At 41.7% G+C, this 17,082-nt stretch overlaps 1 protein-coding gene across 4 annotated transcripts in view; it reads right to left on the reverse strand.

Annotated features, from left to right (window-relative positions):
- Positions 1-1,330: 1,330 nt before the first annotated feature.
- Positions 1,331-17,082, reverse strand: part of PRKAR1B (protein kinase cAMP-dependent type I regulatory subunit beta) — a 234,048-nt gene continuing 218,296 nt past the window's right edge. For all 4 annotated transcript variants that reach the window (XM_073648024.1, XM_073648025.1, XM_073648027.1 and 1 more), the window contains 2 exons: positions 7,888-7,969; positions 1,331-6,455 (listed from right to left, as the gene is read on the reverse strand). In XM_073648024.1, the coding sequence (XP_073504125.1) occupies positions 6,283-6,455; positions 7,888-7,969 (255 nt within the window). In that variant the 3' untranslated portion in view covers positions 1,331-6,282. The remainder of the gene's footprint in view (positions 6,456-7,887; positions 7,970-17,082) is intronic.

Below are 17,082 nucleotides of genomic sequence, written 5' to 3' on the forward strand. Positions count from 1 at the left end.
ATTGAAAGATGTCTCATGTATGAAGTAGGAAGTGGCACTAAAGATTCCGGAAGCACCTGGTTTTCTTCGCCAGATCTCAAAGCAAGCGCTACTTTGAACTTTTTGAGCATCAACATGATGTTGATAAGGTTGGATCCTGTAATCCTCCGGCTGGTGTAGACCTTCACCTACAAGACATCAGCAACTAGGTAAACAATGCAAAAGCGCAATAAGGTCTTATCCAAGTATTAAAGAGAAAACAAAAGGGTAGAGGGTGCTCACCTTAAGGGTTTGTGTGAGACACAACACCTAGAAATGCATAAATAACAGCCACTGTAATTTCCAAAGGATATATATACAATTGTACCAAGGGTGAATAAAGTATTCTGGGCTGCTGATAAATGACAAGCCACGATGGTTTAATGTCAACGCGTTTCGGAGTCACTCCCACTCCTTCTTCAGGACAAACATTTGCCACAATGAAATGAAGAATTGTTGGTTTAATGTCAATGCGTTTCAGAGTCACTCCGACTCCTTCTTCAGGACAAACATTTGCCTCGATGAAATGAAGAATTGTTGGTTTAATGTCAACGCGTTTCAGAGTCACTCCGACTCCTTCTTCAGGACAAACATTTGTGATTTGTCCTGAAGAAGGAGTCGGAGTGACTCCGAAACGCGTTGACATTAAACCAACAATTCTTCATTTCATCGTGGCTTTTCATTTATCAGCAGCCCAGGATACTTTCATCACCCTTGGCACAATTGTAAGATATCAGCATCGGCAGCAATGCCGTCACTGATTTGTGCCACCTGTGTCGATTTGCACCGTGTGTAGGGGACAAGAGTATTCGGTCACTTGGATTAGATAAGTATAAACTTTATCTTTTTAGTGGGGGTGGTCCAACGGTTGCATTATTAGTTTTGGAGGGGGCATCATTACTTTTTAAGGGGGCACTAGTACTTTCTAAAGGGTAACTCTACGGACATTATTTCTGGGATAGGAGGTGCAATATGGGCTTTGCCCCAGGCGATCTACGTTGCTGAGGGACAGCAAATTAAAATGGAAGTTGATGTGCCAAGTTCAGCAGTGACAGAGTCCTGGCATTCCAATTATTTTAGGTGTCCTTCATCCTGATGGGTTCCAGGGGCAGCACCCATTGATCATACAGGAAACACCATGTTATATACTGGACCACCCCCCACATTTTTTCTTGCTAAATGTAGGTATCATGTGCGCCTCTTATTGGCAACCCTTTTTATTGTGTTTATATTTTCTTTTATATAGTTTCTTCTGTCTCTTTAGTTACTTTTTCCTCTTGCGTTAGCAGCGACAATAAAAGACACGCACTAATTTTTACATTGCAGAGTAGACATTTATTGTCAAATATATAATTGTCTTCAGCAGACGCAAAAGGCAATTAATGATTAAAGTCTTCCAAAAGTGTTTATTTTAAGGATAATTCCACTTTATGAGTTACTTTGCCAGCCCTTCATCATTATCACTACAATGTAATTAAGTTAAGGCATCCATCCAATTCTGTAGTTGATCAACCACAGACCCCAAGAGCACCATACGAGGCCCCCCCGGTTGGTATCTCTTGGTTACAAAGAAACCCTCTTGTTTAATCGGAAAAGCATGTCTACTGAACAAGAACCCGAAAAGTGTGATTATCCTTTATATCATGTTGATGGGACATACAGCATATATATATATATAAGGAATGTATCATGATGCCGGTCGGCGTTGTGTCTCGCATGCTCGCAGCCAAATCTTTCCAGCATGTTTGATTTAGCCAAGCCAATGTACAAAAAGCTGTAACGGCTGATAATAGATATTATAAAACTTATACAAAAGCACTACTTGAGAGGTCCGAGGGGGGGGGCATCTACTTCAGACACTTTTAAGTTGCACGAGAGACCACACCTAAGAGTTTCAATTACAAAACAGGGTTCAAAAGCAGTACAGTAACATAAAAGGTTTGCTGCCCTTAGTGATCTTACATCTCTTTTCTTCTACAATACCATAAAGAAACCATGGTGGATGATTGGTATTTGTAGAAATCGGGAAGGAATAATTTGTATCAGAGTTTTGTTTTCATTCACATTGTTCACAACTATTAAAAAAAAAAAAAAAAGCGTTCGTAATTCACTATAAAGAAAGCTACATCTATGAAAGACGAGAGCTTAGAGGTATATGCAAGACAAGAGATGGCTACATTTCCCATCCACCCACCGAAGAGTATATATCAGAAGGTAGTGCCTAAAAGCCCGTACACTTGGCCGAGCCATAGCCATGTACACAGAACCTGAAGGGTGGCACACAGTGTCCTTAAAACTTCAAATTCCATGTCCTGCCTTCTATGGCACAGTATTACATAAGTATTTTTTTAAGAGCTAAGGGAGATTATCTACAGACTATGGCACGAGATGGAACAAGACGTTTCTTCTTTGCTATCTATCTGAAATAAAAGGTATACTTGGGTAGGATCCCGTAGACCCGTGTTCCCCAACTTCAGTCCTCAAGAGCCACCAACAGATCAGGTTTTCAGGATTTCCTTAGTATGATGGATTTATCACCTTGACAATAATAAGGAAATCCTGGAAACCTGATCTGCTGGTGGCTCTTGAGGACTGGAGTTGGAGAACACTGGTCTACAAGATCCTAGCTAAGTATGCCTTTGATTTCAGATAAATATAAAAGAATAAACGTCTTGTTCCATGCCATATTCTGTAGAAAAGTATTTTTTTTAGGAGCTAAGGGAGTTTATCTATAAAATATGGCATCAGATGGAACAAGATGTTTCTTCTTTTCTATCTGAAATCAAAGGCATACTTAGCTAGGATCTCGTAGACCAGTGTTTCCCAACTCTAGTTCTCAAGAGCCACCAACAGATCAGGTTTTCAGGATTTCATTAGTATGATGGAATCCTGTGCAATACTAAGTAAATCCTGGAAAACTGATCTGTTGGTGGCTCTTGAGGACTGGAGTTTGGGAACACTCGTCTACAAGATCCTACCTAAGTATGCCTTCGATTTCTGATAGAAAAGAAAAAGCGTCTTGCTCCATCTCATGCCATATTCTGTAGATACGTTTTTTCATTAGGAGCTAAGGGAGGTTATCTACAGAATATGGTATGAGATGGAACTAAACGTTTCTTCTTTTCTATCTCTCTGAAATCAAAGGCATACTTAGGTAGGATCTTGTAGACTAGTGCACCCCAACTCGAATCATCAAGAGCCACCAACAAATCAGGTTTTCAGGATTTCCTTAGTATGATGGAATTGTTACCTGGGCAATACTAAGGAAATCCTGGAAACCTTATCTGTTGGTGGCTCTTGAGGACTGGACTTGGGGAACACTGTCATAGACTATTACGGATGTCATATTACAGCTCTGTACAACTTGCCATAATATGGCAATGTGCACGTGACCTTTAATTAACTCTTGTTATTCACAGTAATCTGCACTCGTTACTCGTGATATTAATCACCAACAAGTTTTACTCTTCTGAGTTTTATCCATAGGAGGTATCTAGTCTAGAAGTGGAAAGATTATGCTATGAGTTGAGGAGACCTGAATCTACATGTTACACATTTCTTCATCTATAAACTGTTCGTGTCCGCAGCATGAATTGATTGACAAAAGCATCTTTGGATTGGAGACCAGTTGAGGAATTGGAAGAGGAAATGACCTTATATCTTATTGAAGGAACATACATTCAGCTAACTGTGGTCCCATAATGTTCACCTTCTCCATGTTATGTACTAAGAGCAAACTTCTGAGGGGTAAAAAAAAATAGATATAATGTGGCATCTAAATAAAAATATATACATTAATATCACCTGAAGAGCTACTGCGGTGTAAACAAGTTATCACTTATCCAATAGTTTGCTCGGCAGACGACTGTCTCTCCCGATTCTTCCATACACACAAGTTCCCAGCTTGGCCGAACACTTTTCAATAGGGAAGATAACAAGGCAACGGCTTATCTCGCGTGAAAACAAAAGGATTCGGCGTGAAAATACCAACTACCCAATTCTACTCACTCCAAACATCATTCGACGACCCCATACATCCAATCCCACCGAAATTGGTGCATTCAGCCACTTTCGTTTAATGTGTATGGGGTCTTTTCGATCGTTGTTGGTCCCACTACTGGGGCTCCCAACGATTCCCAGAATAGTGGACTTGTGTAGATCGCTCTGTCCTTGTTCTCCCTTGTTAGGATGATTTGTACGACGCAGTTGGTCGCGCGTGCACCATGTAGCTCTAGTCTAAGGCACTGAAAATAAGAGAGCAGAGCGCTACACTGAGCTCAGCTATCTTCTTCAGTGTCATAGACCATTCAAATTCTTCAGGAGGGCACAATTCTGCCAACTGGTGGGATGAACTAGCCGGAATACCCCTTTTTGATTGACAAAAGGCATTACATTGTGATAGCAGTTAACGATCTTTATCTATGAAGGCTGTCAGATACTTTGTTGTAGGAGAAAGACAAAAAGGAATCTGTCAGCAGATTTTGCGATGTAATCTGAGAATATCATGATGTGGGGGCTGAGAGCCTGAATGCAATGATGCGTCACTTATTAGCCTGTTTTTTGCTATTTCAATAAAATCAATGTTTTTTTCAGCAGGAAATTATCACTAAAGGACTAGGTGTCTCGAGCCTACTAGTCCAACCCCGCCCCCACCACTGATTGGCAGCTTTTTACGTACACTGTATATAGACAGAAAGCTGCCTATCAGTGATGTGGGTGGGGTTATACAGTGCTCAGCATTGAGAGCTCTGCTAGAACTGGAGCTGAGAAAACTGTGATTCTATCACAACTGCTTGCACCCAGTAAAATAAGTGACACATCACTGGAATCAGGATCTTTGTCTCTACATCATGCTGCTGTCAGATTCCCTTAAAAATAACAGCTAGGATTTCATTATATAAAGAACCACCCCAGCTTCAGCCATATTAAAGTTGTCATTATAGACAGTCCAGATCCTGAGGCTCCCAGCTCCCAGTTGATTTAGCCATGGGTGGAGAGAACTAGACAGCTTTACATTTACCCTACAGGGAACATATAGTATTCCATGGTGGCCATTTGCATGAATGGACGACCAAGCAATGCAGTCCTGTAATTCCACCCACGATGACCTCCATATGGTCTAATAGCATAATTGGGCATAAATCTATTCATAACTAATCTACAATTACAGCCATAGATTGCCATCCAAAGGAACTTTCCGCTGTCCTATGGGATTTTTTGTTATGAAATGCTCCAAAGTTGCCCTGTAAACTTTAATAATTTCCATTAAAATGGTCATTTAGAAGGGAACTGCTGAGCCTATGCACCGATGTCCCGGCAGTAGTGTCAGAGATGGAAATTACGGGAAGTCATATGCAATAATTACACTTAATGGCTCAACTTTAAAAAAAAAAAATTAAAATAAAATCTTTAAATCTGTAAGAGTTAAAGTTTAGATATCAGTGAAAAGTTTGTCCCTGACCTTCAAGATTAAAAAAGGGAGTCTATCAGCACAAAATGACTGTTCAAACCAAGCACAGGTACCTGGTTCACCCTTGATGTGGCCAAAAATTTCAGTGCATTTTTTCACTTACTAGTTTTCCATTTATCAAGGAAAAAGAGGGCAGGGAAGTGTTTGGCCCAAGGGTGCACCAGGCGCCTGTCCTTGGTTTGAACAGTCATTATGTGCTGATAGACTCCATTTAAAGTAAGATTTTCTGCATCTGAAATATGAAAAGCATCCGTCACCCTGCAGTTGAATTTTTGATAATATTATAAAGTAAGTGATCCATAAACCGAAATATTTCTGGTGACAAAGCACACCCAAAATCAAGTGGCGTATGTATGTATCATTAAAATCAAGTGGCGTATGTATGTATCATTAAAATCAAGTGCCGTATGTATGTATCATTAATCAAACTAATTACATGATGACCATAAAAAAAAAAAAAATCACGTTGAAACACACAATTTCCTTTGTTTTATAAAGCTATGGAACTGCACAGGTCAGACTTGAGTGAACGTGGTAACACAGAGATGGCATTCGCCTTATGCCGATATCAGTTGGCGGTAATACAGCCACATTTCAGCGTCTATATTTTGGCCACAAGATCCAGACACCCCCTGTTTTTTCTACTGATTGAAACTAGGATCACCACAAAATCCTTTGATCTAAGTCCAGTTCACCAAAACCTTTGGTGGGGATGTCCAGGTCTTACATTTGTAATACAGATGCTGATATATGGCCACATTATGGTCATCTGAACCCGGCCATAGTGGGACATGTTAGACAGTGAGGCTGATGAAGCTGTTGTATCTTTGAATGTTTCTTTTTAGGATTTCCGAGCATGGTCCAAGAACTCGTTCAAAGCGAGGGCGGTCGAGCTTCACGCATTTCAGTGGACCTCGTGCGACAACAGTCGCGGCTCTGGGACGATTCAGCAACAAGGCTATCTCACCTGGAAACAAAATTGAAAGGAAGAGTGATAAGTAACCCATGCAGTCCAGAAAATAATCACCTACTGTTTAACTAAAGCCCCCATACACATTAGATAGCTGCCAACTGAACGATGGTTCGGCCGGTAGCTATTTCACCCAACTATTCCATACTGAGGAGCGATCTAAACTCCTTGGGCAAAATAAGACATGTCGGACCCTAATCTCCTCAAACATCATCTCTGGGCGTAGAGTCAGAGACCACCATACACATTAGACTGTTGGCCATATCAGCGGGTTTGGCCAACATTAGTATATTGTATTTGGGAGCCTTAAACCTTACATTAAGATCATGGATCATCTACTTGACTGTGCTGCCGAGGTATAGCATGGCAGGTAGTATCTATGATAGTTTTCAAAGTATTTGATTGCTCATCGTTCCTGATCTTAAAAAGTGTATTACCACAAAAATTATCTATCATCAATCCCGGTGGACCCAAACAGGAACAGCATTTCTGACAGCCCCATGGACTTTAAATGGAGCAGCACCTTATCCACTTGTTCTAGTGGTCATGGCAAAAATAAATCAGATGTTGAAAACGTTACCAAAACTTCACAATGATACTTTATTTACATTGGAAAGATATTGGAATTGTTCATTTTGATGTGGCGCCCAATTTTGGTGACATCGGGAAGTGCGGCCATATTGGCCACCATTTCGAAATTAGAAGATAAGGTGACACAACCACTACGGCAAACAAGGCTGCCTCAATGAAGCAAAAATGCCAATATCTCTGTAAATAAATAGAAGATAATTAGCAAACGTTAGCTACTGCTCTTACTGATGGTTGCACATCTATGTTTAGGGTTTGGATGAAAATTTTGGGCAGAGTCGCTGTGTTATTGGACCATAAATGTGGATAAGTTGCAATACAAAACACAGCCCATGGCCATGAAGTGGTATTGTTTCTGGAAGAAGCTACTTTTTTCTAAAGCCAGAAGCTTCTGACAACTCTTCAATCTTTTCCCCAATAAATCAGATTAATGATAGTTAAAGGTGTTAAATGGCAGTGTGAAAATGATATAGCTCAAAAGTATTAGAGATCTGAGTATTTTACATAGAAAAAAACTTCTAGGGAGGTGATCTCCAACCAGTCGCTCTCCCGCTGTTGAAAAACCACAGCTTCCTGAAGGTCATGATAGCCTTTGGCTGTCAAGACCTTCTGGGAATTGTAGCTTTGAAACAGCTGGAGAGCCGCAGGTTGGTATTCACTGCTCTATGACTTATATTCTATAGTAGTATAAGATATGCGCATTTTTTAAGGGAACAATTGGTCTCATTTCATTCCTTTAATAACAATTCACATTTCTAAAACAAAAGTGTTTCAATATATTTCCAAAGTGGAAAATGCTTCTCACTCATCAAGCCTCCATGTAACTGTGAATCCATCTTACCAAAGTAGTCTGAGGGTCCCAGTCGGCCCACTTCCACATACTCTTCATTGTCTGATCTACGCTGGAGAACAGATGCTGTGCCCTGCGAGAAACAACACATAAAAACACATCAACTACCATGACGAAGATATGTATGGGCACATGTCAAGTGCTATCGGAGTTTGCATACATCTGACGAAAAGTTGGAAAGTAAAGAACTTTCAGGATGTAGTGAAGGGGGAAATAAGATGCATCTGGCCTTTGGGAGAGCAAAACTGTCTGGTTATGGTATTTTCTCAAGTTCTTATTGGATCTGAACCCTTAAATTCAAAGTGAAACTCTCAAGGTTTTTTTTTAAGTTTGGTATTGGAGCACACTTTTGAGAAAAAGATGGTGGACACCAAATAGTTTCTGAAGATGGTTTTACCAATAAAAGATCAAGTAATCTTTTTCTAGACATAGCATGTGAAGAGTCAATTACTTTTATGGCTTGAAGAGTCGCACGGTGACAAGAAGTATGGTAACGATGATGGATGTGCCACTAATAGCCGGAAGATCTATATAATAGACCAAGAGTCACATTCATGACTAGGAGCCCTAGTCAATCTGAAAATCCATAATAAGTCTAATATGCCCAATCACTAGGTCCATTAAAAATCCAATGCACTATATTTCACAATCACAGGTCTGAAGCGAGGACAGGGATAATGGTGAACAGGTTATCACGTAAGATAACAAATGGGAAACCTCAATAGTTCAAGTTGTTGCAGAAGATCTTCTCGAAGGAAGAGCATAATGCTTTCCATTGGTCAGGCTTCCACCGATCAGACTACAGAGGAAGAAAGACTAACCTCTCCTTGTCAATTTTGTTCTAAGAGAGCAAAAAAACCCCCACCTGTCACGCAAGGTGTGGGAAAGACTTAGTGCAACACAAAGGGAAGAGCGAAGGGGAGCTCAGACTCTAGGGAAAGGGGGGAGTGGAGACCTCCTAGGCTGATCCAATATCACCCTGTCTCCACTAACGTCCCTATATTGGTCCTTCACGAATCGTTGCACGCGAACCTCGCCCTGTCTTGCCGTGGTGTTAGGCCCTGGCTAGGGAAGGGAGGGGGATGAGCGCCAGTCGATCCCCACTGACAACTAAAGACAACACGGGAGAACAAATAAGGGAAGATAGCTTAGCTTTTAGTCGACTTCAGAGAGATGAACATCCATCCTCATAGCTCCAGAGAGGAAGAAGTAATGCACTTGCTCTGAGCATTCACAAGGGGTAATGTGGGTATTGCCGGCACCTCCCTCTAGCAAACAGCAGGTGTTTATACACCCAGGCCAGGGTGTTAATTAGCAAGAGGAATGTAGCCGCTGGGTCCTAGAGAGACAGCCTCTAAGAAGGTGTCTCTAATGCCAAAAAAAGAGATCTCCTGCAACCAACTGCAGGGCGACTGTCTGTCACTTCTGACACACCCATGACACCACCAGACCTTACAGAGGTCATATTCTCTGGATTAACCTAATTGCATGATCTTCGTTTCCACATTATGACTGTCGATAAGTGTCTTGTCTTTTTCAAGCTTTGTATCGGTTTGTTGACTAATACCGCTTGTGCAAGACCAGTCACATTACACATTATATAGACTATCATATTTATATACACATTATATGTTATACACAAATCATAAGTTGCCATCCTTCGTTTTTACTGTACAATAATTTTATTTGCTCTGTTTCCTTAGGATAGGTCATGAACATCAGGTCGGTGGGGGTCTGATAGCCGGCACCACCAATGATCAGATGAAAGTACACCACAGCTCTGTACACCGTGTAGTGGCCATTCTCAGTCACTGCAGCTCAACTCGCATTCACTTCAACAGACTTGAGAATGGCCACTACAAAGTGTACAGAGCTTTGGTATTCTGGCTCTGTACACTGTGTACATTTTGAGTGTTACGCACCTGTCTCAATTTAGCAGGGCTCCGCTTCCTTCCTCTATGGTCGCTGCTGTGCTCCACATTGAGTTTTACAAGTGTCCCAGAGATTCTCCATGACATCATCCCCCTAGGTCTTTTAAGGCCCATTTTGGCACACCCCTATGCTTGAATGTTAAACCAGAACTGTGTCCTACAAACTTGTGTTTTGATCTCTGACCTTATCCAAGTCCTCGGTTACTGTTGTGTCCTCCTGCTTCTGCGGCTTCCAGCCTGTCCTGCATTGCTGGTTTGTGTGCAGTTCGCATTGCCAGTTTTCCAAATCCTCTTCGTACCATGTGCTTAACAGCCTGCTGTGCTGATGCCCAAGGTCCGTAGGTCCACCCTGACCTGAGGCTTAGTGGATCCACCTCACCTGGTGAGCCTTACATTGAAACCTGGCGACAGTTGATTGTTGGGGATGTTGGTCTGCTATCACGAACCAATCATATAATTGTCCCTCAAAGATGGGGGTGGGAAATATGGGATTTGGAAATAAAAAAAGCAAAGATCTCAGAATTCAAGCTATCTGGTGTATGGCCCATATGGAATCTTATTTGACAATTTAGAACAATTTTAGTCAATGGACTACTTGGGAAGCACTGTCTTAACGAGCTGTGGGCTGACCGGAGCGTCCTGTACCACAACGATCTATCTTAAAGGGGCCATCTCTTGAAGACAACCCTATTCATATGATCTAAGGGAAAATAGAAATCATAGATGGAGCTACCTATTAGGACCTTCAGCTCTGAGCCATGATGGAGAGAGGCTTTCGGAGAGAGGCTCTCTGAGAGTGGCTCTTTCCCTGGTGGCCTTTAGCCATCCATGAATTTCAGACATGGTGCTTCATCTGAATGGCCACCATGCCATAAAATACTTCTCGTCAAGTAATGCTTTCCCTGACAAAATCAGCTCTTTGCTGGGGAGTTGGGCTAAAACTACAAGCCAAAAACCTCTACAATAACCAGGAGACTTGTAAGAACAACATCACAAGACTACTCTGTGGAACCCTATAGACTTGTCTACTTATGCCCCCCAATTATGTACCGAAAAGTTGCTTGATAGTGGAGTTATAGCTTCCTTTATGTTTCTGCATTGAGTCACATAATTTTACAAGCCTGCTGCAAAGATTTGTACATTTGCCCAGACCAGTGTGGCTCCTGCTAGACTGGGTATGGGAATCTGAAAACTTACAGCTATTTCTTTTTGGCACAGACGTTAAAGCAGAAAGCACATGTGAGATGACACAGTCAGGAGCTTGTGCCGGGAAATGTTCATATGTTCTATTTGATACTGGCACTAGTAACCTCACCGTGGTTGTACAGTGCCACACAAAGGCTGTTACGTACACCCATGTGAGCCAGGGGTGTATAGTTAATAGAACCTAAATCAAGAATAGGCAAGGAAGGGGGAGAGGTGGAGGATGAAAGCAATCAGAGGAGAGTTAAAGGGTTATTCCAAAAATTGTAAGGGTCACCCCAACAATCTTGAAAACAGGGCTCTAGATTTGAAGAACTGGGCTCTACAGAGCCCCATCATGAAGGGGACAGAAATGCGCATGCTCGACCTCTGTTCCATTCATTGTTTATGGGACCGCCACAAAAAACAAGCACAACAACAGGCTATTTCTTTTTCCAATAATTTTTATTGATAACATTTTTTTATAAAACAGGGGATGGATAAGGGAGTGAAGGGAGGGGTGGGAGAATGGGGGGGGGGGTTCAACAGGCTATTTCAAACATTCTCATACGCAATGAAAGGAGCGGAGGAAGAGCATACAAATATTGCTCATCTCAAGATTTGGCTCTGGTTACTGGGGTCCAGACGTTCTAGCGGTTGGACCCACAGTGATCAGTAAGGTATCTCCTACCCCCATGGATGGCGAATAATTTATGATTTTGGGAATAACGCTTTAAAGGGAATTTTCAACAAATGTCCTGGGAAAAAGGTGATGCATTAAAATAAAAAAATAACTCAGGTGACTGCTGCAGCCAATCACTGGCTTTAATGGTCACGTGCCAACGGTGCTACCATCTCTACTGATGCCATTTATTGGCTGCAGTGATCATGTGAGGGAAGTGAGAACATCATTCCTGGAACATAGAAAAGCCGGAATGGTCAGGCAAATTTACAGGGCGAGTATAGGTTATTTTGTGATTTTAATTCACCATTTTTCAAAATTCTTGGGCAACCAGGACTTAGGAGGGAGTTTTACACTCAAAAAAAATTTCATCATATTCATTCCTAGGTTAAAAACATTAGTATTGGTATCTACAGTCTATGACTCTTTTTAAGACTCGACATTATCCTGCTGGGCTTAGAAGCAGCTGATTGACATTGTGCCAATAGGTGCTATGGCCGGACAGTCATACATTTCTGTGCTCGCTAAACATGGAATATATATACCGTAGATTGAAAAGTAACCTGTGTTTACATCTTTTGAGATGGAGGATTCTACAAGTATGTAGAAAAAAAAAGAATAGTGCTTTACTATAATTCCTGCAGCTATCTTTATCTTAGATGGAGAATGTCCTTTTCATCGCAATGAAGAGTTATGCCTGCCAAGGTCAGCCTTTCATGTTACCCTATTAACTCAAGGTCACACTTCAGTGTCCTTCCTGCCTCGCTGGTAACTTCCCGTTGTCTCTTCATTACAGCACATCAGTTTGTTGTTAAAGGCAATCTGTCAGCAGGTTTTTGCTATTTAATCTTGAGAGCAGCATGAAGTAGGGGGAGAGTCCTTGATTCCAGCGATGTGTCACTTTCTGGGCTGCTTGATGAGTTTCAATAAAATCAGTGTTTTATTAGCAGGAGAAAATCACTAGAAGACTAGGTGTCTTGTGCCATATAGTCCTCCATATTCATGAGCTCAGTATAAGCCCGTCCCACCATTGATTTGCAACTTTCTGCCTATGCACAGTGTACATACAAAGCTGCCAATCAGTGGTGTGGGCGGGGTTATAGAGGGCTCAACATTTAGAGTACTGGTAGACCAGCAGCAGAGAAAACTGTGATTTTATCAAAACTGGACCAAGCAGACCAGTAAGTGACATATCGCTGTAATCAGGGTCTCTCCCCTTACATCATGGAGCTCTCACATTAGCAAAAACCTGGGGACCGATTCCCTTTAAAGAAATAAATGTGCTATTTTCTGTAGTACAGTGAAAATGCTGGCAATCCCTTTTTGTTAGATGAATCCTCTAATAATAAAAGCCCCCATATACATTAGACAACTATCTCCCTCGAGTCTTCCATACACAGGAACACTATGTGATTCTGGTCACTGCTCACAGACAAGCTGTGAGACGGGGTAGTCAAGAGGCCAGAGGTCAAAAAGCCATAAAGAGTACAATATAGACAGAGGGGTGAGACAAAAGTGTAGTCAGGAAACAGTCCGAGGTCAGAATTCCAAGAAGGTAGCAGATCACGACAAAAGGGCTAGGCAAACGGATGGTCAACACAAATTCTAGGTCGAGCAGCAAAGATCATAATACCAGACAAGGAGCACAGAGCACACACACACCTCATGAACAAAGCTACACACCCTGGTCCTGATTGGGTGGCTAAACTGTCACTCCAGAAACTAACAGCTCAGCACGCCCCAGCATCCGATTGGATGGCTGAGCTGTCCATCACCATACTGACAGCTCAGCACGCCCCTATCCTAGATTGGATGGCAGAACTGTAATTCATTGTGTCCAAACAAATGCTCAATTCCGTCCGGTACCACCACATGGAAAATAAAGTATTACACAGTGCCCAGTGAAATCAATAGACCATGCATAATGCAAAGATGTTTCAGGTCCTCCAGGGTGGGAGATTATCTGGATTAAGGTGGAGCATTCTAAACAGGGGGCTCCAGCTATAAACAATAAGTGCCATATAGACCTCTATGCCCATAGTACCCAACGATGTTCCACTGAATGTTACCTGTACCTAAAAAACCTAATGGGACCTATTATACATAGGAACCCACCAACCTTTAGTGCTCTGGATTAGCCTACCCATATAAAAAGATTAAAAGCACCATTCACACTGGATAAAAGTCATCCAAATCTGCAGAATTCATCGGGATGTGCCGACCATCTGTTGTGTATGGGAACCTCCTGACTTTCTGCTGATAGATTATATCAGGAGACGGAAGGATCGGACTCTAGGAATTTCAACGCATGATCCTTTTGCTCGGAGAGGAGATTAGCCTCTACCCAAGGTATCTGGCAGCGGTTCTTATGGAAAACACAGGAGCGCTTAGCCAAGCTGAACGTTTCCGAGCATGAGGAAATAAGCAGAGACGGTTGTCGGTCAAGTGATCGTTGAGCCAACAACTATTGAATACGTATGGACACCTTCATAGCTAATCACTTATATTAGAGACGATTGGGCTTGAGTTCTAGATCTTCATGGAGTTTGCATGCTCTCCACAACTGATGAGACACAGTTTACAGACAACGAGGGTTGGACTGGCCCACCAGTGAACTTGAGAATCCTCCGGCGTGCCCTGACTTCTCCTTCAGGAGAGTTCATATTGCAAACCTTACAGCTGCTATGGGACTCTTGAGTGGGGGAGAAAGGTGGGTCCTCAGAATCAAATCCTCTGGTGGGCCCAATGTTCTTCAGTCTGACACAGCAGACGACTGATCTACGGGGAACAGTCATCAGGAATTATTTGGTGGTTATGTACATAGGTATCCTTTCTCGTCTTTCCTCTTGGCTCTTCATATCTTGAGATGAGTACAGAAAAAAAAAATTTGTGATACTTTTTTGGGAGATATTTATGCTATAGGTGTCCTTCCAGTGTTCGTGATCCTTCAAGGGTTTTGTGGAGCGTTAATGGTGGACACATCTGTACACTTTTTTTTTTTTACCGACTTGCCCTTCTAACAGAACAGTAAGAAAGGAATATGACACCATATTGCCCAGTTGCCAAGTGTGCGGACAATACATTAATGTCGCGGCTTCCTACTCCTTGTACATTGTTTATTGTCTGCTACAATGGTTACGTTTCCCTTGGATGTAATAGAACACCGCAAAGTCCTCAGTTATTAATCCGCCCTAGCTGTTACTGATAATGAAAGGGTTACCTTGTATTGTACGGTTCACTATACCATGGGAAGGTTATGTCACAGGTTAGTTGCAGGTGTCTCGTTTATAAAGCTTCATTTGTTGGCATGCATCAAAGAACGCGTTATGGACTTGTGTGGGAAAACAATCAACTCAGCATCTATTCCTAAGCCAGGTTTTACAGTCAACGTGCCAACTTCAGAGCCCCGTGGCACCGTGCCAGGCCTGCCCTCCTATTCCTCCTTCACACATATCCATAGGCAAGCCAGGGAAAAAGGCAGAAATGAAAAAAAAAAATGTTGCATTTTAAGAATTCCTTCCCCACACAAAGCCGGTCATTATCTTCCTATTCTCATCAGCCAAGCCAAAAATGTCTTCTGAGTCAATGTAAAAAGCAAATATAATGGATTATTCATCCCCGAAATGCCCGTGTCTGTGATAAGGCCGAAGAGACACGAACAACACAGCGTCACCAAGGGAATAATCATGGCTCAAAAATAAGCAGATCTCCACTACGAGGCCTCCTAAAAAAAAAACACATTCAAGGGTAGGAAGGAGCGATCCTAAAAGTCAATATCGACTCCTTAACGAGCCTTGCAATATGATAAAAGGCAAACCAGAATCTCAATTTTCAAACACAGTGTTTCGGGTTGTTGCACCTCACCAGTGCAAAGCATGAGATCTGAGTTGGCTAGGCGAGAGGCTCAGGACCGGGGTCTAAGGGGTAACGTTTCTCCTTGAGGAGAGTGACAAGCGAAGCCTGACATGTCAGAGTGAGGAGACCTGTAAGCCATGCATGCTCCTCTGGCAAATTAAATATACAAATTGTCTCTTCAGAGGTGGCGCTAGAGTTCTAGTCTTCTTCCTCTCTGAAGAGATAATTCGCATATTTAATTTCCCAGAGGAGCATGCATGGTTTATAAGTCTCCTCACTCTGACATACCAGGCCTGTTTTGTCACTCTCCACAAGGAGAAACGTTAGACCCCAGATGAGAGCCTCTCACCTAGCCAAATCAGATCTCATACTTTGCACTGAGGAGGGTCAACAACCCCGAAACACCATTTCTGCAAACTGAGATTCTGGTTTAGCTTTTATTGTAAGTCATATTGCAAGGCTTGTCAAAGAGTTGATATTGACTTTTAGGATTTTTACTTCCTATAGGTTGCGCTAGTCCTCTTCCTCTCTGGAGAGACAATGAAGAGGAGCATGCATGGCTTATAAGTCTCCTCACTCTGACATGCCAGCCTTGGCTTGACACTCTCACACAAGCAGAAACAACCAAACAAATTAGATGATTCCAGACAATATCACAGAGGATAAGGGGCTCCATAGCAAACATAAAAGTGAGTCAACCCATCATGGCACCAAGGAACAAAGGGCAGAATTTATCAAAATTGGTGTTGACCCAAAAGCTCGTTGGAGTTTAAGCGGCACACACCTCTTTGGCCAGAAAATGACATTTATACCTGTTTTAGATAAAATAGTAATTTATTTTGTGCAGGGGTTGACCTCCACCCCTTTTGCTAAGCACCACCCATTCTCTAGAAAAATAATAGTACTGGTGCAAAAGATTAAAAAGTTGCAAAATTTTTACAAAAATATCCTTTACACCAAATTTTGTGCACTTCTACACCCAGAAAATGACATGAAAAAAATTATAAATTTCCCCCCAAAAGGTCAGGGATGTTTCCCTTATAGCGTTCATTTCCATAATCCCCTGGCCAATGCTTAACCCAATTACCTGCTAAGACTATGAAGCCGAATAATCATTGAATTTGGTATGTTTTTTGTCTTTTTTTCTCATTTTTTTCTGTAGAATTCATTATTTGTTTTGCACCTTTTCTAAGCTTTTTGACACTTTTCTTTTAAATTTTTGCCAATGTGGGCAAGGATAACCAAATCCAGATGTTTTTATCTAATCCATCATTCATTTGCAACTTTCAAAAAGTCACAAATGTATTCAACTTACACCTTTTACTTATTTTTTTAGTTTTGTTTTGTTTTTTGTTTTTTTTGCACAATTTTGGTATTTTAAAAGATTGTAGAACTTTTAACTCTATAATGGCACAAAACAAGTACACGAGAATCTCTGATTTAAGATAATGAATCGATGCTTATGTTCACAACTCATTTTTGGCTATGTCATAGGCATTTATGCCATCAGTATTCCCAAATGTATACCTCCGACAG

The sequence above is a fragment of the Phyllobates terribilis genome, unplaced genomic scaffold (assembly GCF_046119375.1).
Source record: "Phyllobates terribilis strain yellow unplaced genomic scaffold, ASM4611937v1 Scaffold_9__5_contigs__length_417890890, whole genome shotgun sequence".
NCBI classification, from domain to species: Eukaryota; Metazoa; Chordata; class Amphibia; order Anura; family Dendrobatidae; genus Phyllobates; species Phyllobates terribilis.